This window comes from Balaenoptera musculus, chromosome 20 (assembly GCF_009873245.2).
Source record: "Balaenoptera musculus isolate JJ_BM4_2016_0621 chromosome 20, mBalMus1.pri.v3, whole genome shotgun sequence".
NCBI classification, from domain to species: Eukaryota; Metazoa; Chordata; class Mammalia; order Artiodactyla; family Balaenopteridae; genus Balaenoptera; species Balaenoptera musculus.
The window spans coordinates 13,739,468-13,757,016 of record NC_045804.1 but is presented as its reverse complement, the minus strand read 5'-3'; the positions used below and the strand labels follow the sequence as shown (position 1 = coordinate 13,757,016).

General features: G+C 42.9%; 1 protein-coding gene across 1 annotated transcript in view; it reads right to left on the bottom strand.

Moving 5' to 3' along the window:
- The window catches only part of PITPNC1 (phosphatidylinositol transfer protein cytoplasmic 1), a 258,284-nt gene that overhangs the window by 99,372 nt on the left and 141,363 nt on the right, over positions 1 to 17,549 (bottom strand). The window contains 3 exon segments of the mRNA XM_036836206.1: positions 14,132 to 14,139; positions 15,168 to 15,221; positions 15,224 to 15,255. Of these exon segments, the coding sequence (XP_036692101.1) occupies positions 14,132 to 14,139; positions 15,168 to 15,221; positions 15,224 to 15,255 (94 nt within the window).

The following is a 17,549-nucleotide window of genomic DNA, read 5'->3' as shown; positions in this document are numbered from 1 at the left end:
TGACTCCAGAGCAGTGCAATGAAGCAGGGAGAGGGGCCATGAAATGTCTTCATCCCCCGGAGCCTGGGGGACATCATGAGTCATTTCGGCCCCTCCCTGCCCTCCTTCCTCCCCTGGGCCCATTCAAGATCTGGAACCTTCTCTCTCATGAAAAATCTTTTTCTCTCTCTTGTTAACTAGAAAAGCAGCTTGGCCAGGAGACTCATAACAAATATTCACTTTATTACACCCAGGGTGTATTTTGTCCCTAACCCTCTAAAAATAACACTGGTATCATGGAGAAATCAGATAAAAAAGGCAAAAGATCTCCTATCATCTCCTCTTTGATTTTCTAGCTTAGATCCTCCCAAGCCAGAAGAGTCTCACTAGTACTGCTTTCATCTGCTCCCTGCCAGGACCAACTTCCTTTGTAGCCAGTATCTGAGCATCTTTAATTTGCCTTTCAAACACAATGTTATCCACTGGAATGAACCTCTTATTGCAAAGTGATCATCGGGTACCTGTGAAATCTCCAGCACCTAAAACTGAATGTGCAGAAAAGCAATGTTCTCTGTTGAACATGAAATACGTGTACTTGTATGTATTGGAAGTGATGGGAGAATCTGCAGTCGGGAAGAAGAATGCCAGGAAAGACGAGTGAAGTACCTGGGCCCCTGCAAGAATAATTTCCAGACACAGGCACACCCAGGTTCAGTGTTGGGAAAGGAAAGTAGCATATGCAAAATACATGGCAGAGCTGAATTTTCAATTCACTACAGCCATGCTTTGGAAAAATGAAAGAGATATTTTTAGTCCAGTGATTGATTAGGGTTGCTATGGCAATAAGAAACACTTAAGAGAAGGAAACTGAATGTAAGCAAGTCTTAAAGAGAAAGGTGCAAGTGCACTGGGAATTTCATAGTCAGTTTCTGGGTGGTGCTGGCTGCAGTTTCCACACCTGCCTAGGGCGAGAGGGGAATGTGGCTGCAGAGAACGGGCCAGGGAGACAAGTCTGAAGCCCTCTGGGGGCTCTGCACTTCAAAAACATGCAGTGGCGAAACTTCTAGAAGAACTGCACCATACACTTTGATGATCATCATTATTGTCATACTATACCCGCCATAGCACCCAGCACATGGTGAAAACTGTAAGCTAAAGGGTACTAATCCCTCCCCATACCAGTAAAGTAAAAATTATATTCTAACAGTATTTTTCAAAAACTTACTTAATGATGCTTCATCTGGTGGGCTTGTTAAAAACAGATCCCAGGCTCCTCTCCTAATGACTTGCTTTCAGAAAGTTGGTGGAGTCCCAGAGCCCACACCTGAACCTAGAACTTGATTTTTCTTTTCTTTTTAAAATAATGTTTTTCACATCCCATATTATTCACCCATTTCAAGTGTACAGATCAATGTTTCTTAATCTGTTCACAGAGTTGTGCAGCCATCACCACGATCTGAGTTTAAAACATTTCATCACCCTAAACAGAAGCCCTGTGCCCATTGGCACTCACTCCCACCTCCCCCTTACCCCATGCCTGAAGCAACCACTAAGCTACTTTCTGTCTCTGATTTGTCTATTCTGGACATTTCATACAAATGGAATCATATAATATGTGGTCTTTTGTGTTTGGATTCTCTCACTTAGCATCCTTTTTTTATGGCAGAATAATATTCCATTGTATGGATATACCATATTTAACTTACCCATTCATCAAGTGATGGACATTTGCTTCCAGTTTTTGGCTATTATGAATAATGCTGCCATGGACATTCTTGTAGATGTTTTTGTGTGCACATATGTTTTTATTTCTCTTGGGTATACACTTAGAGTGGAATTGCTGGTCATATGGTACCTCTACATTTAACTTTTTGAGGAACTGCAAGATGGTTTTCCAAAGTGGCTCTACCATTTTGCATTCCCACCAGTAGTGTCTGAGGGTGCCAGGTTCTCCACATCCTTGAAGCACTTATAATTGCCCAGTGTTTCTTAATCCCAGAAAGTTCTGAAATACCTTTGGGTCAAAATGATGATCCCAGGTAACCATTCCTCACGTCCAACTGAGACACACAAATATGACTCAATACTGAGGTAAAAATGACAATAGTATGTATACTGTACTAACTATCATCAGGCACTCTTCCAAGTATGTGGTATATAATAATTAATCTATTAACTCCATAACCCTCATATAACTCTATGAGGGATATACTACTGTTACCCCCATTTTACAGATGAGGAAACAAAGGCAGGGAAAGGTTGCGTAGCATGCCCCAAATCATAACATTTACATGATAGAGCTGGGATGGATTCGACTCAGGCTGTCTGGCTCTGAGTTCAAGCTCATGACTCCACATCCTGCTGCCTGCTGAGTATTAGGAAAGCACACAAGTGTTTCCAGTGGATTTGAGTGTTCAGTTGGGGGTGATGGTGGCTGAGGCCCCTCAGTATGTCCTGTGGCCACTGAGAGCAGAGAAAATATGTCCATGTGCATCCATTCAATGAGAGATGTGCCTCTTTTAAACAGGCCCAAAGAAGGAAAAACAGGAGGTACCCGAAAGATAAATAGGGGAAATATTCATTTAAGAAATTCACGGGACTTCCCTGGTGGCACAGTGGATAAGACTCTGCACTCCCAATGCAGGGGGCCCAGGTGTTTGATCCCTGGTCAGGGAACTAGATCTCACACGCATGCCGCAACTAAGAGTTCTTATGCCACAACTGAGGAGTCTGAGTGCCACAACTGGGGAGCCCGTGTGCCGCAACTAAGGAGCCCACGTGCCGCAACTACTGAAGCCCACGTGCCTAGAGCCCATGCTCTGCAACAAGAGAAGCCACCACAATGAGAAGCCTGCGCACCGCAACGAAGAGTAGCTCCCGTTCTCCGCAACTAGAGACAGCCTGCGCACAGCAACAAAGACCCAGCGCAGCCAAAAATAAATGAATAAATAAATAAATTTATAAAATAAATAAGTAAAATAAAATAAAATGGTAAAATGTTTTGTTTTTAAAAAAACAAAACAAGAAAAACAAATAAAATGTTATGCAGGGTTGTGGTGGCCAGTGAGGCATGTCCATGGAACTTCCTGGACCAAAGAAGAAAAGTTTGAAAACCGCTGATTGAGCCCAATAATTCAATGCTTTATTTCTTGTTAGCAGCCGGAATCCTTCCATGTCTGAGAGCAACACTTTACAAGGAGGCTTGGAGTCAAGAAAATTAAATGGAAGAGTTGAGAAGCTGGCTTGGGGTAGATGAAGTATTTATAGGCTTTTAAAAGATCATTTCCTTTTAGGACTTCCCTGGTGGTACAGTGATTAAGACTCCGTGCTCCCAATGCAGGGGGGCCGGGTTCGATCCCTGGTTAGGGAACTAGATCGTGCAGGCCGCAACTAAGAGCCCGCATGCGGCAACGAAGATCCCGCGTGCCACAATTAAGACCCAGCGCGGCCAAATAAATAAATAAACATTAAAAAAAAAAAAAAAAGATCATTTCCTTTTAGCTTTTATCTGGAATTCAACGCATTCCTCTCTGACCATCTTGTTCTGACTGCAAGCAACATGTGTTCCTTCCTATCAATGAACATAAAACTCTATATAGACTTGACCTTCTCTCTAATGGAACCCCACTGAAGACATCGATTCCCTGGTACTATATTCTACATTATCATATTAAATGCACTCCAAAGCCATACAGGGAATTTCAGCTTGAGATGGGATCCTTAATAAAACTGGATTTGCAAATGCTTCCTCCTGTCACCAACAGAAGACGTACATCCAGAATGTTCCAGTGAAGCTGGTGAAATAGGTGTAGAGTTTAGGATTTATTACCTTCGAGGAATCTGGGGCTGGAGCCTGTGGGCGGTGAGTCTGTATGTAGAGGCAGGAGACAACCTAGATTTTAAAGTACCTTTCGACTTTCTTTATTCTTCATCAGAAAAATTCTATCCTTCCATTTGGACAGAAAGTTTGCCTCATAGTTGGAAGGTAATATATATATATACTCTTTTGTGCATAGAAAATCTTCAATAGACACAACAATTTCAAGAAGGTGTATGTCTGGTTGTCCCGCATCTACTCAGAATCTCAGTCATCCTGCAGGGAAAGATGCAAAGGAAAGAAGGGGAGATATTTGGGCTTCCTTGGCTGTTCTGGGTTCCGAGGGTCACATATGATTTTATACATCTGGGTGGGTGGTCCTAGAGACAGGATAGTTGGAAAAAAATTGCAAAGAAGATCGGTCCAGAAAAATGAGATGAGGAACCCAAGTGGAGAAAAAAAGTGGAAGAATTTTAAAGCAAAGAGAAGGCAAAAAGGAATCACATGTAAATAATAAAGATGAGGATGAATCAGAGAGTGATTTCCCAAATATAGGCTGCATCGGAAGAAAAATGTGGCCAAGAGGAGCGGTGGGGCCTGAAAGAGAAGTGGGGGAGGGTGAGAGGAAGGCAGTGTGTAGAAGGCAGAGCATGGAAATACAGCAGGAAACAGCTGTTCGTATTCCAGCCCACAGTGAGGAAATGAATGACAGCCTCTCCGCTGCTTCTCACCAGCCTGCACCCTACACTGAGGCTTCTGTTCATTCATTAGTTCCTCCATTGATGAAGCCTCGTCCCTCTTCTGACATGCTGAGTAACAGCCACTCACTGGAGAAGCGAGGCCAGGAGGGAGAAGGAGCAAATGCATGAATGAAAGTATGTTTTCTCAACGGGGCATTGTTTGCTACTGGCGCGGCCATGAAAATTGAGGAGGGAAACTAAATTCAGGCTCATCCAATCTAGAGCTGGACCTGCCAAGGCAGAAATAAGCACAGGATGCTTGTGAATACCAATAGCTACACACGACAGAGGCAGGACAAGGAGTGAAAGAGCAGGCGGAATACGTCAAATGAAAAAGAACTGCATGTAAATAAGAGAGATTGGAACGAATCAGTGACTCCCCAAATATAGGCTGGCATATGGCCAGGCAGGAAACTTCCAGATTACAAGCCTTCTCAGTTAAAAATGGTAAGAATCACCCCTCTTAACCAACTGGGCAAATTCCTCACTTAAATACATACTATCATGTAGTTCTGAGTATCTTAGTGACTAGAAAAGTTGAAAGGCATGGGGGCAACTTGCATTCACTTTATTTAATCACTGAAATGTACTATTTCAGTATATCCATATCTATATGTGTTTTATTTTATTTTTGCAGAAAGAAAGCTGCCCTACAAAATCTTCAAGGTTGTATTACTCTGATCTCACCAACTTGAACTGAACATAACTCCGTAGGTATCAATAAATTGTAGAAGAGAAATCTAATTTTCAGTACAAGTAGAAAATAGAAAAGAAGGAAAGGAGTACTTCTTAGGGAAATCTTCTATTGAAAATGCCTTTAAACGGATATTTTTTTCTTTGGTGATTGTCCTCTGCAAAGTCATTCTTAGCGGTGTTTAAAAAGATGCAGGGGCTTCCCTGGTGGCGCAGTGGTTGAGAATCTGCCTGCCAATGCCGGGGACACGGGTTCGAGCCCTGGTCTGGGAAGATCCCACATGCCACGGAGCAACTGGGCCCGTGAGCCACAATTACTGAGCCTGCGCGTCTGGAGCCTGTGCTCCGCAACAAGAGAGGCCGCGATGGTGAGAGGCCCGCGCACCGCGATGAAGAGTGGTCCCCACTTGCCACAACTAGAGAAAGCCCTCACACAGAAACGAAGACCCAACACAGTCATAAATAAATAAATAAATAAATAAATAAAAAAGAACGTGAATTTCTTTAAAAAAAAAAAAGATGCAAACATGGACCTAGAGATTATCATACTAAGTGAAGTAAGTCAGAGAAAGACAAATATCACATGATATTGCTTATATGTGGAATGTAAAAAAAGATATAAATGAACTTATTTACAAAACAGAAACAGACTCACAGACATAGAAAACAAACTTACGGTTACCAAAAGGGAAAGGCGGGGCGGGGGAGGATAAATTAGGAGTTTAGGATTAACAGATACACAATAGTATATATAAAATAGATAAACAACAAGGTCCTACTGTATAGCACAGGGAACTACATTCAATATCTTGTAATAACCTATAATGGAAAAGAATCTGAAAACAAATATACATATATATGTATAACTGAATCATTTTGCTGTACACCTGAAACTAACACAACATTGTAAATCAACTATACTACAATTTTTTAAAAATGCAAATAACTTTAAAAGCTACGTTATGGTAGAGAAGCATATTTTAGCTTCTGCTCTCCCCCCCACCAAAATGGCTGAATTAATTTTCTTTGATGTACAAAGAAGAGCTTGGGAACAGCTAGAGCAAATGGAACTGGGATAAATCGGACAAACAACACTGTCTGTTCCAAAGTCTTCCCCAGGCAGCAATCAATTGGGTTGCTGAGATGTGGAGACAAGTCCTAGCCCTGCATAAGGACAAAGGCACTTCGGCAAATAAGCTTGTTTGTAACTGGTTCACCCATGCAACGAAGTTCATTTTCTAAATTGAAATAAATCAGAATGCATAAGCTCACTGTCATCCCCATGTACTGCTGCCTTGGCTGTTTGGTCTAACAGAATTGACTTTGCTTGAAAAGAACTTGCAGGTTCTGTGTCACCTGATTCTTAAAAAAAAAAAAAACAAAACATTACAGTTGGGAGTTCTTCCAAAAAAACTCTGGTATTTGAGTCATAGTAATCTTCAGGCAACACATTAGCCCACTAAAATTTAGGAGAAAAGTAACATTTACTGAAATAGAATTGGTCCACTGGCCTATTTAGTGGTCACGTAATAGCTCTGACCCTGAGAGGAGCTTCTGGAGCATCCCTAAGTTTTAGAAGACTGGCTTTGCAAAATCCAAGGTCTCATGGACAGAGTGTGGGAAGTGTTGCCTACTACAGCCTCCTTTTGGAGATTCAAAACGATACTGTTATTCTACAATAACAAAATGTGTTAAAATCAGTATAACCCGTTGTTTCCTTTACTTAACTGGCTATGAACCATCTTAGTGATAGTTATAAATGGTTCCAGACTGTTTCTGTCTAAGTTTTCTTGAACCTGGAAGACTTCTGAACTTGGTTGTTCTGACTCTATGACACCAGCCTCATGCCATGACCCATGACTCACCTGACTTCACCACCTTCTCTGGGAGGATGGCCTGCGCCTTGCTCATCCAGCGTCCCCAGCTGGACGACTGTTTCTATGGCCTGGTCCCTAACAGGTCCCAGCTCATATGGCCCCGTTTCTAAGAAGGGATACTTCCGTTGCCCCCTCCACCCCCAAATTACATACTGCCCCGGATACTCAGGGTTAACTGTGATGCAGAGACCTAACTGCCATCATTACCCCATCTCCATGATGCCAAAAAAGGAATATTTAGGGACCTCCATTCTATCTTAGCTCACATAGTAGCTGAGATGGCCAGATTGGCTTCTAATTTCCTTCCAAACAAGACCACTCCTAGAGTTCAGGTGTAATAATGTATTTGCCCTAGACTTGTAACTATTTCCTGGTTATGCAATTTAGGGGTTTCTACTACCCTTGGCTGGGACTCAGTGGAAGGTGGGGGAGGGGGAGCTTAAGAAGGACGAGAGGCCTGAGAGGAATGGAGGTCGGTCTGTACACACAGCACCCATCAGCTCTTCCTATTATCAGGGAAGCTGATGAGGTCAAGATTGAAAGTGAAATTCCTATCCAGGATAGTTAGCTGCTTTCAGAAAAATACCTCTATCTCCCTAGTGCCACTCCTGGGAAGATAACCTGAGTTCACCTTGGGTTACTGACGACTCAATTGTGAGCAGCCCGACTTTCTTCCCCAGCTGGACGAACCCAACACTGAACAACCGCACCTCTCACCGTGGCTCAGTACCATCTGAGGTTCTCAGGCAAGAGTCACTTCCTACTCCCTGGTTTCTTACAGTTGACTTTTTCTACCTCTTTCAACTAAATAATTAAAATGTTGGGTAGCACTGGACAGCCCACTACTATCTTTGGGGAACGGCTAGCCCTTCCAACTAACAGAAAGGTGCTCTCCATTTGTTATCACCTCTTCTGCGGATTCATATTAAAAGATGTTTTGGTGGAGTGGGTGCTCATGGCAGCAAAATATATATAGCAACTGTATATTCTAGGTCACTGCTATCGACTTATAATAGCTTGAGTTTTCAATTTCTTACAAATGAGAAGAAAAGCCTTTTCTTCCCCCCTTCATTACTACTGAGTTTGAATTGATGCTGCTGAGCTATATTCATACTCCAGTGAGGCCTTTTTTTAGCCCTAGAAAAACAAAATCGGCGACTTTGGAAAGCAGCCAGTCTCCTTGGGCACCTTCCTCTGTGACTTTATAAACTTCAGAAGAACCGGCAGGTTTTGAAGAACTGGTTAGATGGTCTGTCCTCTGGAAAATAGCTGTTGTGTTGTTCTTTGTTTACTGTACAATTAAGATTTTTTTTCCTATAACCGAGCTAAAGATATTTTTTTCCACTTCCTGGGCAAATGGCATTTCCACATAATCCTAAACACACACAGTCACTCACAGTGATGAAAAAGCTTTTACGTCTTAATAACTGTGATAACACCGCAGCCCTAGATGACCCTGAAGAGAAAGTTCCCTTAGCTGGATTTTCTCACAAATGAGGGCAGCGTGAGGTCTCAGTAATAAGCTGGACAGTCAGAAATAAGACCCAGGGGATCCTAGGAATAGACATACAATGCTCTGGACTAATCCTATGAGAAAAGACACCTGTCCGGAGTATTACTGACCCCCTCTGCCTCCCTGAGGGAGGGTGGAGTATGGTGACCCCAGTTGGGAATTTGGCTTTGGGGAAGTTTTGCTTTCGGGCACAGATAGGAAATATGGAGCTTGGAATGACATCAAGAAGAGGTATTTAGGATTAAAGGATCAGTGGATAAAGAAAGAGCCCAGTGAAAAAGCATTCAAAACAGGCGAAAAGATGAAGACAATTGAAAGCCTCTGTCCTAAATCCTGGGAGCAGACCCTGTAGTCAGAGAGAAGAGTGGGCTCTTCCTCCCGGGTAGAGAGCGTGAGAACACGGCTGAGTCCTAGTCAGGAGGAGGGAGGCAGCTTCAAAACGAACACTGCAGGCCTGAAAGTGTGCACCTGCAGCCAGAGAGAAAAAAACCCAGAGGTCCTCACTGGGGAGATGGAAAGAAAAGCTGTGCTATATTTGGGATGGAAAATAAAAGTGGACTAGCTGGGAACAATGTTGCTTCCCTATGGAAAATTAAATCCAGACCTTGCCCTGAAACTCAAAGCTACCACTACCTGGCCTCCACATGTCTGGGCAGCCAGGATCCAGCAACATCACATGCCCACTGAGCCTGGAATGACCACACAGTGGACTGAATGTTTGCTCCCCTCCATTCATATGTTGAAGCCCCAACCCCCAAATGTGATGGTATTTGGAGATGGGGCCTTTGGGAGGTAATGAGGTTTAGATGAGGTCATGAGGGTGGGGCCCTCATGATGGGATTAGTGCCCTTATAAGAAGAGACCAGAGAGCTTGCTTTTGCTCTCTCTCTGCCATGTGAGGACACAGCAAGAAGACTGTTAGCAAACCAGGAAGAGAGCTCTCATCAGGAAATGAACCAGCTGATACCGTGATTGTGAACTTCCTAGACTCCAGAACTGTGAAAAATAAATGTCTGTTGTTTAAGCCACCCAGTTTATGGTGTTTTGTGATGCAGCCCAAGCAGACTAAGACAGAACAGGTATCTACAGGTGGGAGTTCTACTCTCCCCAAGGTCCAGCTCAAACCCCACCTGCTCCAAGAAATCTTCCCACAATTCTCCCAGGCAGAATTTCTCTCTCCTTTGCACAATCCTCTGTTTGCACTTCGACTGTAACACATAGCACTGGTCTTCCTTGAAATACTGACAGCTATGTATTCACCTGCTCTCAGTTTATTTTCCCCTACTCCGCCCCATTCAGTCCATTTCACTTCCTGAGCTAATCCTAACTGAGGCAGGAAGCACTTACGTAGTTATGACATATCATGTGATTGGCCCCACTGTTAATGTGGCATGTCAACTGCAGGACAGTTTCCTGAGTTATACAATTCTCTCTCCTCCCTTTCCCTTGGCCTACCAATGTGCCCCTGTTCTTATAGCCTGATTTTTGTACATTAGTCTCTGAGACCAGTTCTGCCCCACTGTCACCCCTCCCCCCAACAGGCTTGCCAGATAAAATATGAGATGAGGGGACTTCCCTGTGCCACAACTGCTGAGCCTGCGTGCTACAACTACTGAAGCCTGTGCGCCTAGAGTCTGTGCTCCGCAACAAAAGAAGCCACCGCAATGAGAAGCACGTGCACGGCAACGAAGAGTAGCCCCTGCTCGCCGCAACTAGAGAAAGCCTGCGTGCAGCAACGAGACCCAGCGAAACCAAAAATAAATAAATAAAAAATAAATTGAAAAAAACATGAGATGAGCCCTCTTTTAGTATAAGTATAGCCCATGCAATTTTTGAGACATACTTATACTAAAAATTACTTGCTGTTAATCTGAAAATTCAAACTTAATTGGACATGCTGTATTTTTACTTGCTAAAGCTGGCAACTTTATCAGCTCAGCATCTCATGACCAAGTAACCTATGTAGGAGGGCTGTGTCCTGTTCTCACCTGTACATCTTCTTGAGGACTCTAGTCCTGTCTCTGAAGCTCACGGCCCCACTGCAGGGGCCAGGGCCTTCCCTTTCACATTGCAATCGCTTTTCTGGCTGGATGCCCAGTGCCGTTCATTCTGCCCTCTGGTCTGAACCTCTGCTGTTAGCCCAGCTCAGAGCTCATCCAGGTCTGAGTGCCAGCCTGTCCCCTGAGCTGTGTGATGGCCTGTCCCATCTTGCCTCCAGAAAACTCCAGGACTTGCAGATGACTCCCAGGTTTTGACTGGAATGTCTAACTATTTCCCACCAGACTGTGACTTCCTAAAGGGCAGGGGTCATTGCTTAATGAAGCCTAGCATCTAGCATAATGCTTTACACATTGTTGGTGCTCAGTAATAAATTACTGTTAACCTAAAATTGAAAGATGATGTTATGGGTTGAATTGGGTCCCCACTAAATATATGTTGAATTCCTAACCCCAGTTCCTCAGAATGTGATCTTACTGGGAATTAGGGTCGTCACAGATGTAATTAGTTAAGATGATGTCAAACTGGCATAAGGCAGGTCCTTAATCCAATATGACTGATGTCCTTATAAGAAGAAGAGAGAGACACAGTGAAGAGGATGCCATGTGAAGATACAGACACACACAGAGGGAAGACAGCTATGTGAAAACAGAGGCAGAGACTGGAGTGGTGCTCCCACAAGCCACGGAATGCCAGAGGCCACCAGAAGCTAGAAAGAGGCAAAGAGGGATTCCTTCCCTACAGGTTGCAGAGAGAGCACTGCCCCGCCGACAACTTGATTTAGACTTTTAGCCTCCAGAACTGTAAGACAATAAATTTCTGTTGTTTTAAGCCACCCAATTTGTGATACTTTGTTACGGCAGCTCTAGGGAACTACCCCAAGGATTACATTAGGGAGGAATTGACCAAAAACATGAGGGCCTAGAAGAAATCAAGTAATACTTAAAGAGTCAGAAGGGGCTGAGTATGAGACTATACGACTCTAACTTCTTCATGTTTTGTCTCCAAATTTCCTCAAGCAGAAATAATTTGTGTCCCTTTAAAAGTCTGAACTGTATGATTAGAACTGCAGCAGTAGTGTGGGGCAGAGGCTGGGCAGAAGTAAAGGCTATGAGCCCCTCAGAAATCCTCCGTGGCCTGCACAGAGGTGGGCGCAAGAGACCAGGGTTCATGGTGATGGAGACTGGCGGGAAAGGCTTCCATGGGAGGTGCGTCCCTGTGGGGATTGCTTTGTCAGGAACCATGGTTTCCATTCTGTTGCCTTCTGTTTTCAGTACTTTAATACATAGTCTTAAAAAATGAGCACAATACCACTAAACATTTTGCAGACTTCATTTCTCTGTTAATCACCCCCATATTTCACAGTAGTGTCATGAATTTATGGAGAATAAGTACCATCAGTTTTGGGTCAAGTCAAGGTGACCCAATTCTAAGGCAGCAAATAACTGCCTTTGCATTGTTATAGGGACAAGAATTCTCTTGGCCTTGCAACTATGGATTACATTTCAAATGAAAAGTCCACGCACAAGCTTTGGGAGACGTGGGAAATGGGGTAACATCAGCTATCAATAAAATCAAATTAAATCCTAGAAAATTAGTACCGTCCAGTCTAATGAGCCCAGTCTGCACTGAGGGGCACCAACATATAGTCCCATTTATTCATCCATAGAACTTCCATTTTAAAGATGGCAGCTTCCAGCACTGTATGATATGTAATAATAACGAAGGATTTACCATGAATATTGAGGATTTACCATGCACCAAGGACTAGGCTGAGATTTCATGTGGATTATTTGATATAATCTTCATATCAGCCTCAGGAGAAAGTTATCATATTTTCCCCTCCTACAGATGAGGAAATGGAGGCTTAAAAGGAATTAATCTGCATGACTGTCAATGGAGGTGGGATTCAAAAGATTCCTAAGTCTTCCTCTTGAAGACGGTGCAATTGATAGGGCTGGGAAGTGCTGTCTGGGAACCATTTAATTGCCTGCTATTTATAGGCAACATGCTAACAGTTTCCATACATTAGATCAGGGGTTGATAGACTATAGCCTGGGGGCCAAATGCAGCCTACTGCCTGGGTAAACATGACCAAGCCCATATCTCTACATATCATCTCTGGCTGCTTTCTCAAAGACAGAGACTGTTTGGCCCACAAAGCAGAAAATATTTACTATATGACCCTTTACAAAAAAAGTCTCCTAATCCCTGTGTTAGATCATTGAATCCTACTACTAATAGCTCTCTGAAAAAGGGATTATCCCAATTTTAGAGATGAAGAAACTTAGGTTCACAGAAGTTAAGCTCCTTGTTCTAGAACAGTGTTTCTCTGACTTCTAAATTGTAAAAATTGTATTTTGCCATAGAACTGCCTTTTTTTTCCCCAAAGATAGGGACATTGGGGAGGGTGCTATATATATTCCTTCATTTCATAAAAGAAAAGACATTTTAATACCCAAGAATGAGGGTTCTAATTATCAACAGTCCTTTAAGTGGAATAAATTAATTTTATGAAAACTTTTTTTTTTCTTTCATTTTGCAAAGGATGGGTGAGAACACAGTAATGGACCAGCATGAGTTCAAGAACTGGCAGTTGTGGGTCATTTACTTAAGAACTTTAGCTAGTAAGAACCAGAGGATATTCAGGCCTACCTGACCCAAAGCAGGTGACACTTTTGTATCTGTTGGGACTACCCATCTACCTTTGACCCATGCATTCCTTCTGTCATTCAATAACTATTCATTGAGAATCTACTATGTGCCATGTATGTACCATGCTCATACCAAGGACATGAGGAATCATTTTTCTCCATGTAGTTCTCACCATCTCTCTCCTCTTTGGCTGTTTTGATTAAGACTAAAAACTCAACTCCATCACAGCTCAGTTAACCATTTTCTTCTTATGACAGTTTGACCTGTTTGCCACTGGGGAAAATGATCCAAAGGAAAATACCACAACACAATGACCTTATAGACATTTTTTTTTTAGTGTAAGTAATGACTCTACAGGCTCTTAGGACAGGTAGAAATTAAACGACTTTATCAAGCCACCGAGACTGTCCAATCTGAGTAAAATAGTTTGAACGTAAGTCAATAGTTTGACCTTTCGTTTCAAGGTCTTTCTATGAGGGATCAGGTCACAGACTATAAGGAAAAGCCCCACCTTCCATTGATAACTACCATCATCTCTTTAATACCACATTGCTAGAAACTGTTCTTCTATTACAGTGAACTATCACAAGTAGAGCAGTCAAGCTATTTAAAAATACAAGCAAAAGTTAATTATGTAAAGGCATTTTAAATTAACATTCATACTCTTGAACAAATGAGAGCATTCAAATTATTGCATTATATATAACTATGTAATAGCCTACATTTAAATATTTCTGATTCTGAATTATTCCTCTTTTTTTTTTTTTTATTACATTGATAAGATGAGAAGCACAAGGGAAGTTCCAATTACTCCACTGATCTTAGGCCGAATATTTTAAAATGATTAAGTGAAACTTACTGTGTATTCTGGTCCCAGATGTTCATTTGGACAAGAGGGAAAAGAAAAAAGAGAGAGAAAAGGATGATTTAGACCACACTTAAATGCAATATAAAACCACAGAACTAATAAATATTGCTGAATTATAATTATTAAAAATGTGGTAAAGAAACCTTCCGAGGATTAAACTTTCATAAATACTAAGCGTCTCTATGTTTGCTCTCGAAACTCTTTCACATACTTCTGTGGTTGGGTAGATAAGGAGTGTAGACAAGATTCAATTAGCCTATAGGTTTGTGGCTAATTAAAAACCAAAGAGTTGGCCCTTAGAAAAAGCAGAATTAAAGACTAATAATTCCAGTAGAGAGCATTTCATTAACCACAAAGGAAATCTTTTAAGTGGAAAGCAGCTTTTAAAACCAGTAAGAAAGACCCTGTTAGGATGACATTCAAATGGGATCTTGAATTTTCATGTGTTCGAGGGCAGGAACCAAACCTTCTAAATTTTTGGCCAGTGTCTAGCTCAGTACCAACACTGAGTGTTATTATCACTCTACCACAAGTGAGGAAGAAAGTGATTTTCATATTATCCTATTGCAAAGGAAGTGGTTTGGAGCAGAGAGGACCCAACAGAACCTTTATATAAATTATAGTCAGGTTTTGTTTTGCGGGGGTGGGGGGGCATTTGTAAAGCAAACAAGTCAAAATAAACAACTTGTTTATGAACAAACCCCAACTCAACATTATTTGGGTATTACTGAGAAAAGAGGGAGAAATAAGGATCACAAAATCTCTAGAAATGTCACTAAAAGAGCTTCCCTTTTCTTCTCCATATGTTATTTACTACAATCACTTTAAGAAGGAAGATGGAATAGTTTTGCTTAAGCCCCCCAACCCCCTGCTAGGAAGAGTGCTGACCTAAAAGTATGGAGGCAAAGGGTCAGGGAGATATCACAGCGTTCCCACCAGTCCCTGCTTGGATAACCCACCCTCAGTCAGTGAAATCTGAATCCTCCTGTGTCCTTGCATGCGACATACTGGGTGTACAAGGACTTACCTGTAATCGTGTAGGGATAATAGTTCCACGCCTTCTCTGTAACATAAAATATCTGGGAACAACAGCTCTAGCCCAACTAGGCAGTTTGCTAAGATGAAAGAAAGACAGAAAAAAAGACAATTAGAGTCTGTCAGGGCCTCACCCTCTACCATATCTTTCCAGAGAAACTGACTGCTAGAGAAATCAGAGGACTTCTATTTCCTCTCTTCTCTCTTCAGCCACTCGGTCCCCACCCTCCCTGGTCTTTACCATAGTTAAAATCGTCCTCGGTTCATATTGTAGGACATGTAGGATGGCCATAGACACTACAAGGCAGGAGAGAGGCACAGAACGGATTGGTTCCCCAGAAAGAACCAACACTGCCAATACCTTGATTTCAGACTTTTGGCCTCCACCCTGGGAGGGGATAAATGTGTGTTGTCTAAAGCCACCCAGGTCACAGCCATTTGTTGCTGCAGCCCCAGGAAAATAATGCAAAGACAGAGTCATTCCTCTGGAACAGGCACCCGGGCAGCCATTTGCAGAAAACATTCTCAAAACAAGGAAAACCCAAGGGCACAGGTCCCAAGACCCTTGGTAAACCAAGGACTAATTAAGTTTTGCTTTGCTTTGTTCTGTTTTCCTTCTGAGGCAAACTCTACAGCTTACTGCAGGCACAGAGAATTCCTTTAAATATTATATTTAAATATATAGAATGATATACTACTGAAGTATGGCTGCATGATTTTATCCCCCCCCAGCACTCTACTGTGGCGTTTTCTGTCTTTCCAGATGCTACCATTTTGTTTCTTTCCTATGCTGGTGCCTACAGCTAAGTGTCTGGGACACCGACGTCTAGCAGTACCTCACACCCAGAGCGATGACGCAGACTCCCAGCTCCTGAGGGCTGCGTGTTGGCAATAAAGAACATCAAGAAGCGGTTGTGAATTGCAAGCTGATCTAGCTAAGAGAGGGGGGACATCAAGGTAAAAGAACCCCAAACCCCAAACCCCTCTTGGACATGGGGTTTAAATGACATCCAGAGCCAGTAAAATACTGTGCACCTTGCATGTCTTCCCAAATTGTTTCTCTGATTTCTGACAGTATCCAGTCCCTGCTTTTCAAAAGACAAATATATATTTTCGATGGCTGGTCAGACCTAACCCAAAGAAAGCTCCAGGCTGATACTCAGCGCTAAAACAAACGGGGAAGTCAGAGCCGCCCACCCCACCCCCCCGCCCCTGCAGCTGAGTGAGTGTCAGATGGAGGCCACTGCTCTCAGGTGTGCTATGAGGGGCGCACGGAGCAGTTTTATAATTCACAGGACAATTCTTCTTGCTGATCTAATGCAGAATGTCTCACTCCCATAAAATCATCTCTCACTCCCATAAAATCATTACTCCACTCTGCAGTAACTGCTCATTTACCTTCCCTTCAATCTGCTTAGAAGGAAGGGGCTGCTTCCCGACAGGGGTTTTTACAGCTTTCGCCTAGGATTTATTCTTTCAGTCACTGAAGTTGGAGGGTAACTGGGGTCAACGCTGAGAGTGGGAAAGTCACGTTGGGCTGGCTTGCGGGAAGTGGTCACGAGCATAACGTCCCCCAGGTGCCCTCCCGTTTGCCACCACACCCCAGAGTGATATGCCAAAGGGTCATACAGAGAGGTGTGGATTCTACTCACAGGCAAGTGGTTTTCTTGTGCTTTTAACGGGACCGAAACAGGTTTGTGGAATCTCCCCAAAGTAAGTTAGGCATTGTTCAGTTTAGACAAAGTACTTATGTCTCCTTACAAGCACTAGAGCCCTTTCCCCACTGTTCTTTAGTGGGGGAGGTGTTCTGTCTACACTGCACCCCTTCCCAGATTCACCAGCCTCCTCTTGATACCACTTTGGGGCCCGAGTCTTCCTCCCTCCATAACTCAATCCCTCTGCCATTTAAAAAGTCTCCCAGCAGAACCACATCCCTAAGCAACCATCATTTTCTGGAAGGAAGATGACAAACACTGGCCATTTTCCACTCATGTTGAAACTTGTCCTATTTGTAAGTGGTCACGACGCCAGGCTCTAGAATCTTTATCTTAACTGCTTCATCCACCAATGTATGCAGAATATGCAGCACTATACTCAAATACCTTTTCCAACGAGACGCCCGAAAACACATAACATTTAGCCAAGATGGCTGATATGATTTTATGTGACTTCTGAACAGTCTGGAAGGAGGCCCTTCTGGTATAATCCATTACCAGGCCAGGCACAGGGGGCGTTGGAAACAATTCTGTGATATGCCATTTAATATTTTTAAGCCCACTGGAGACCTTCTCCTAGCCCCTGACTTCCCTGGAGCACATTCACATTCAAATCGTTTTTGTCTGAGAAAGTAAAAATTCATTTTTCCTGCAGCAAT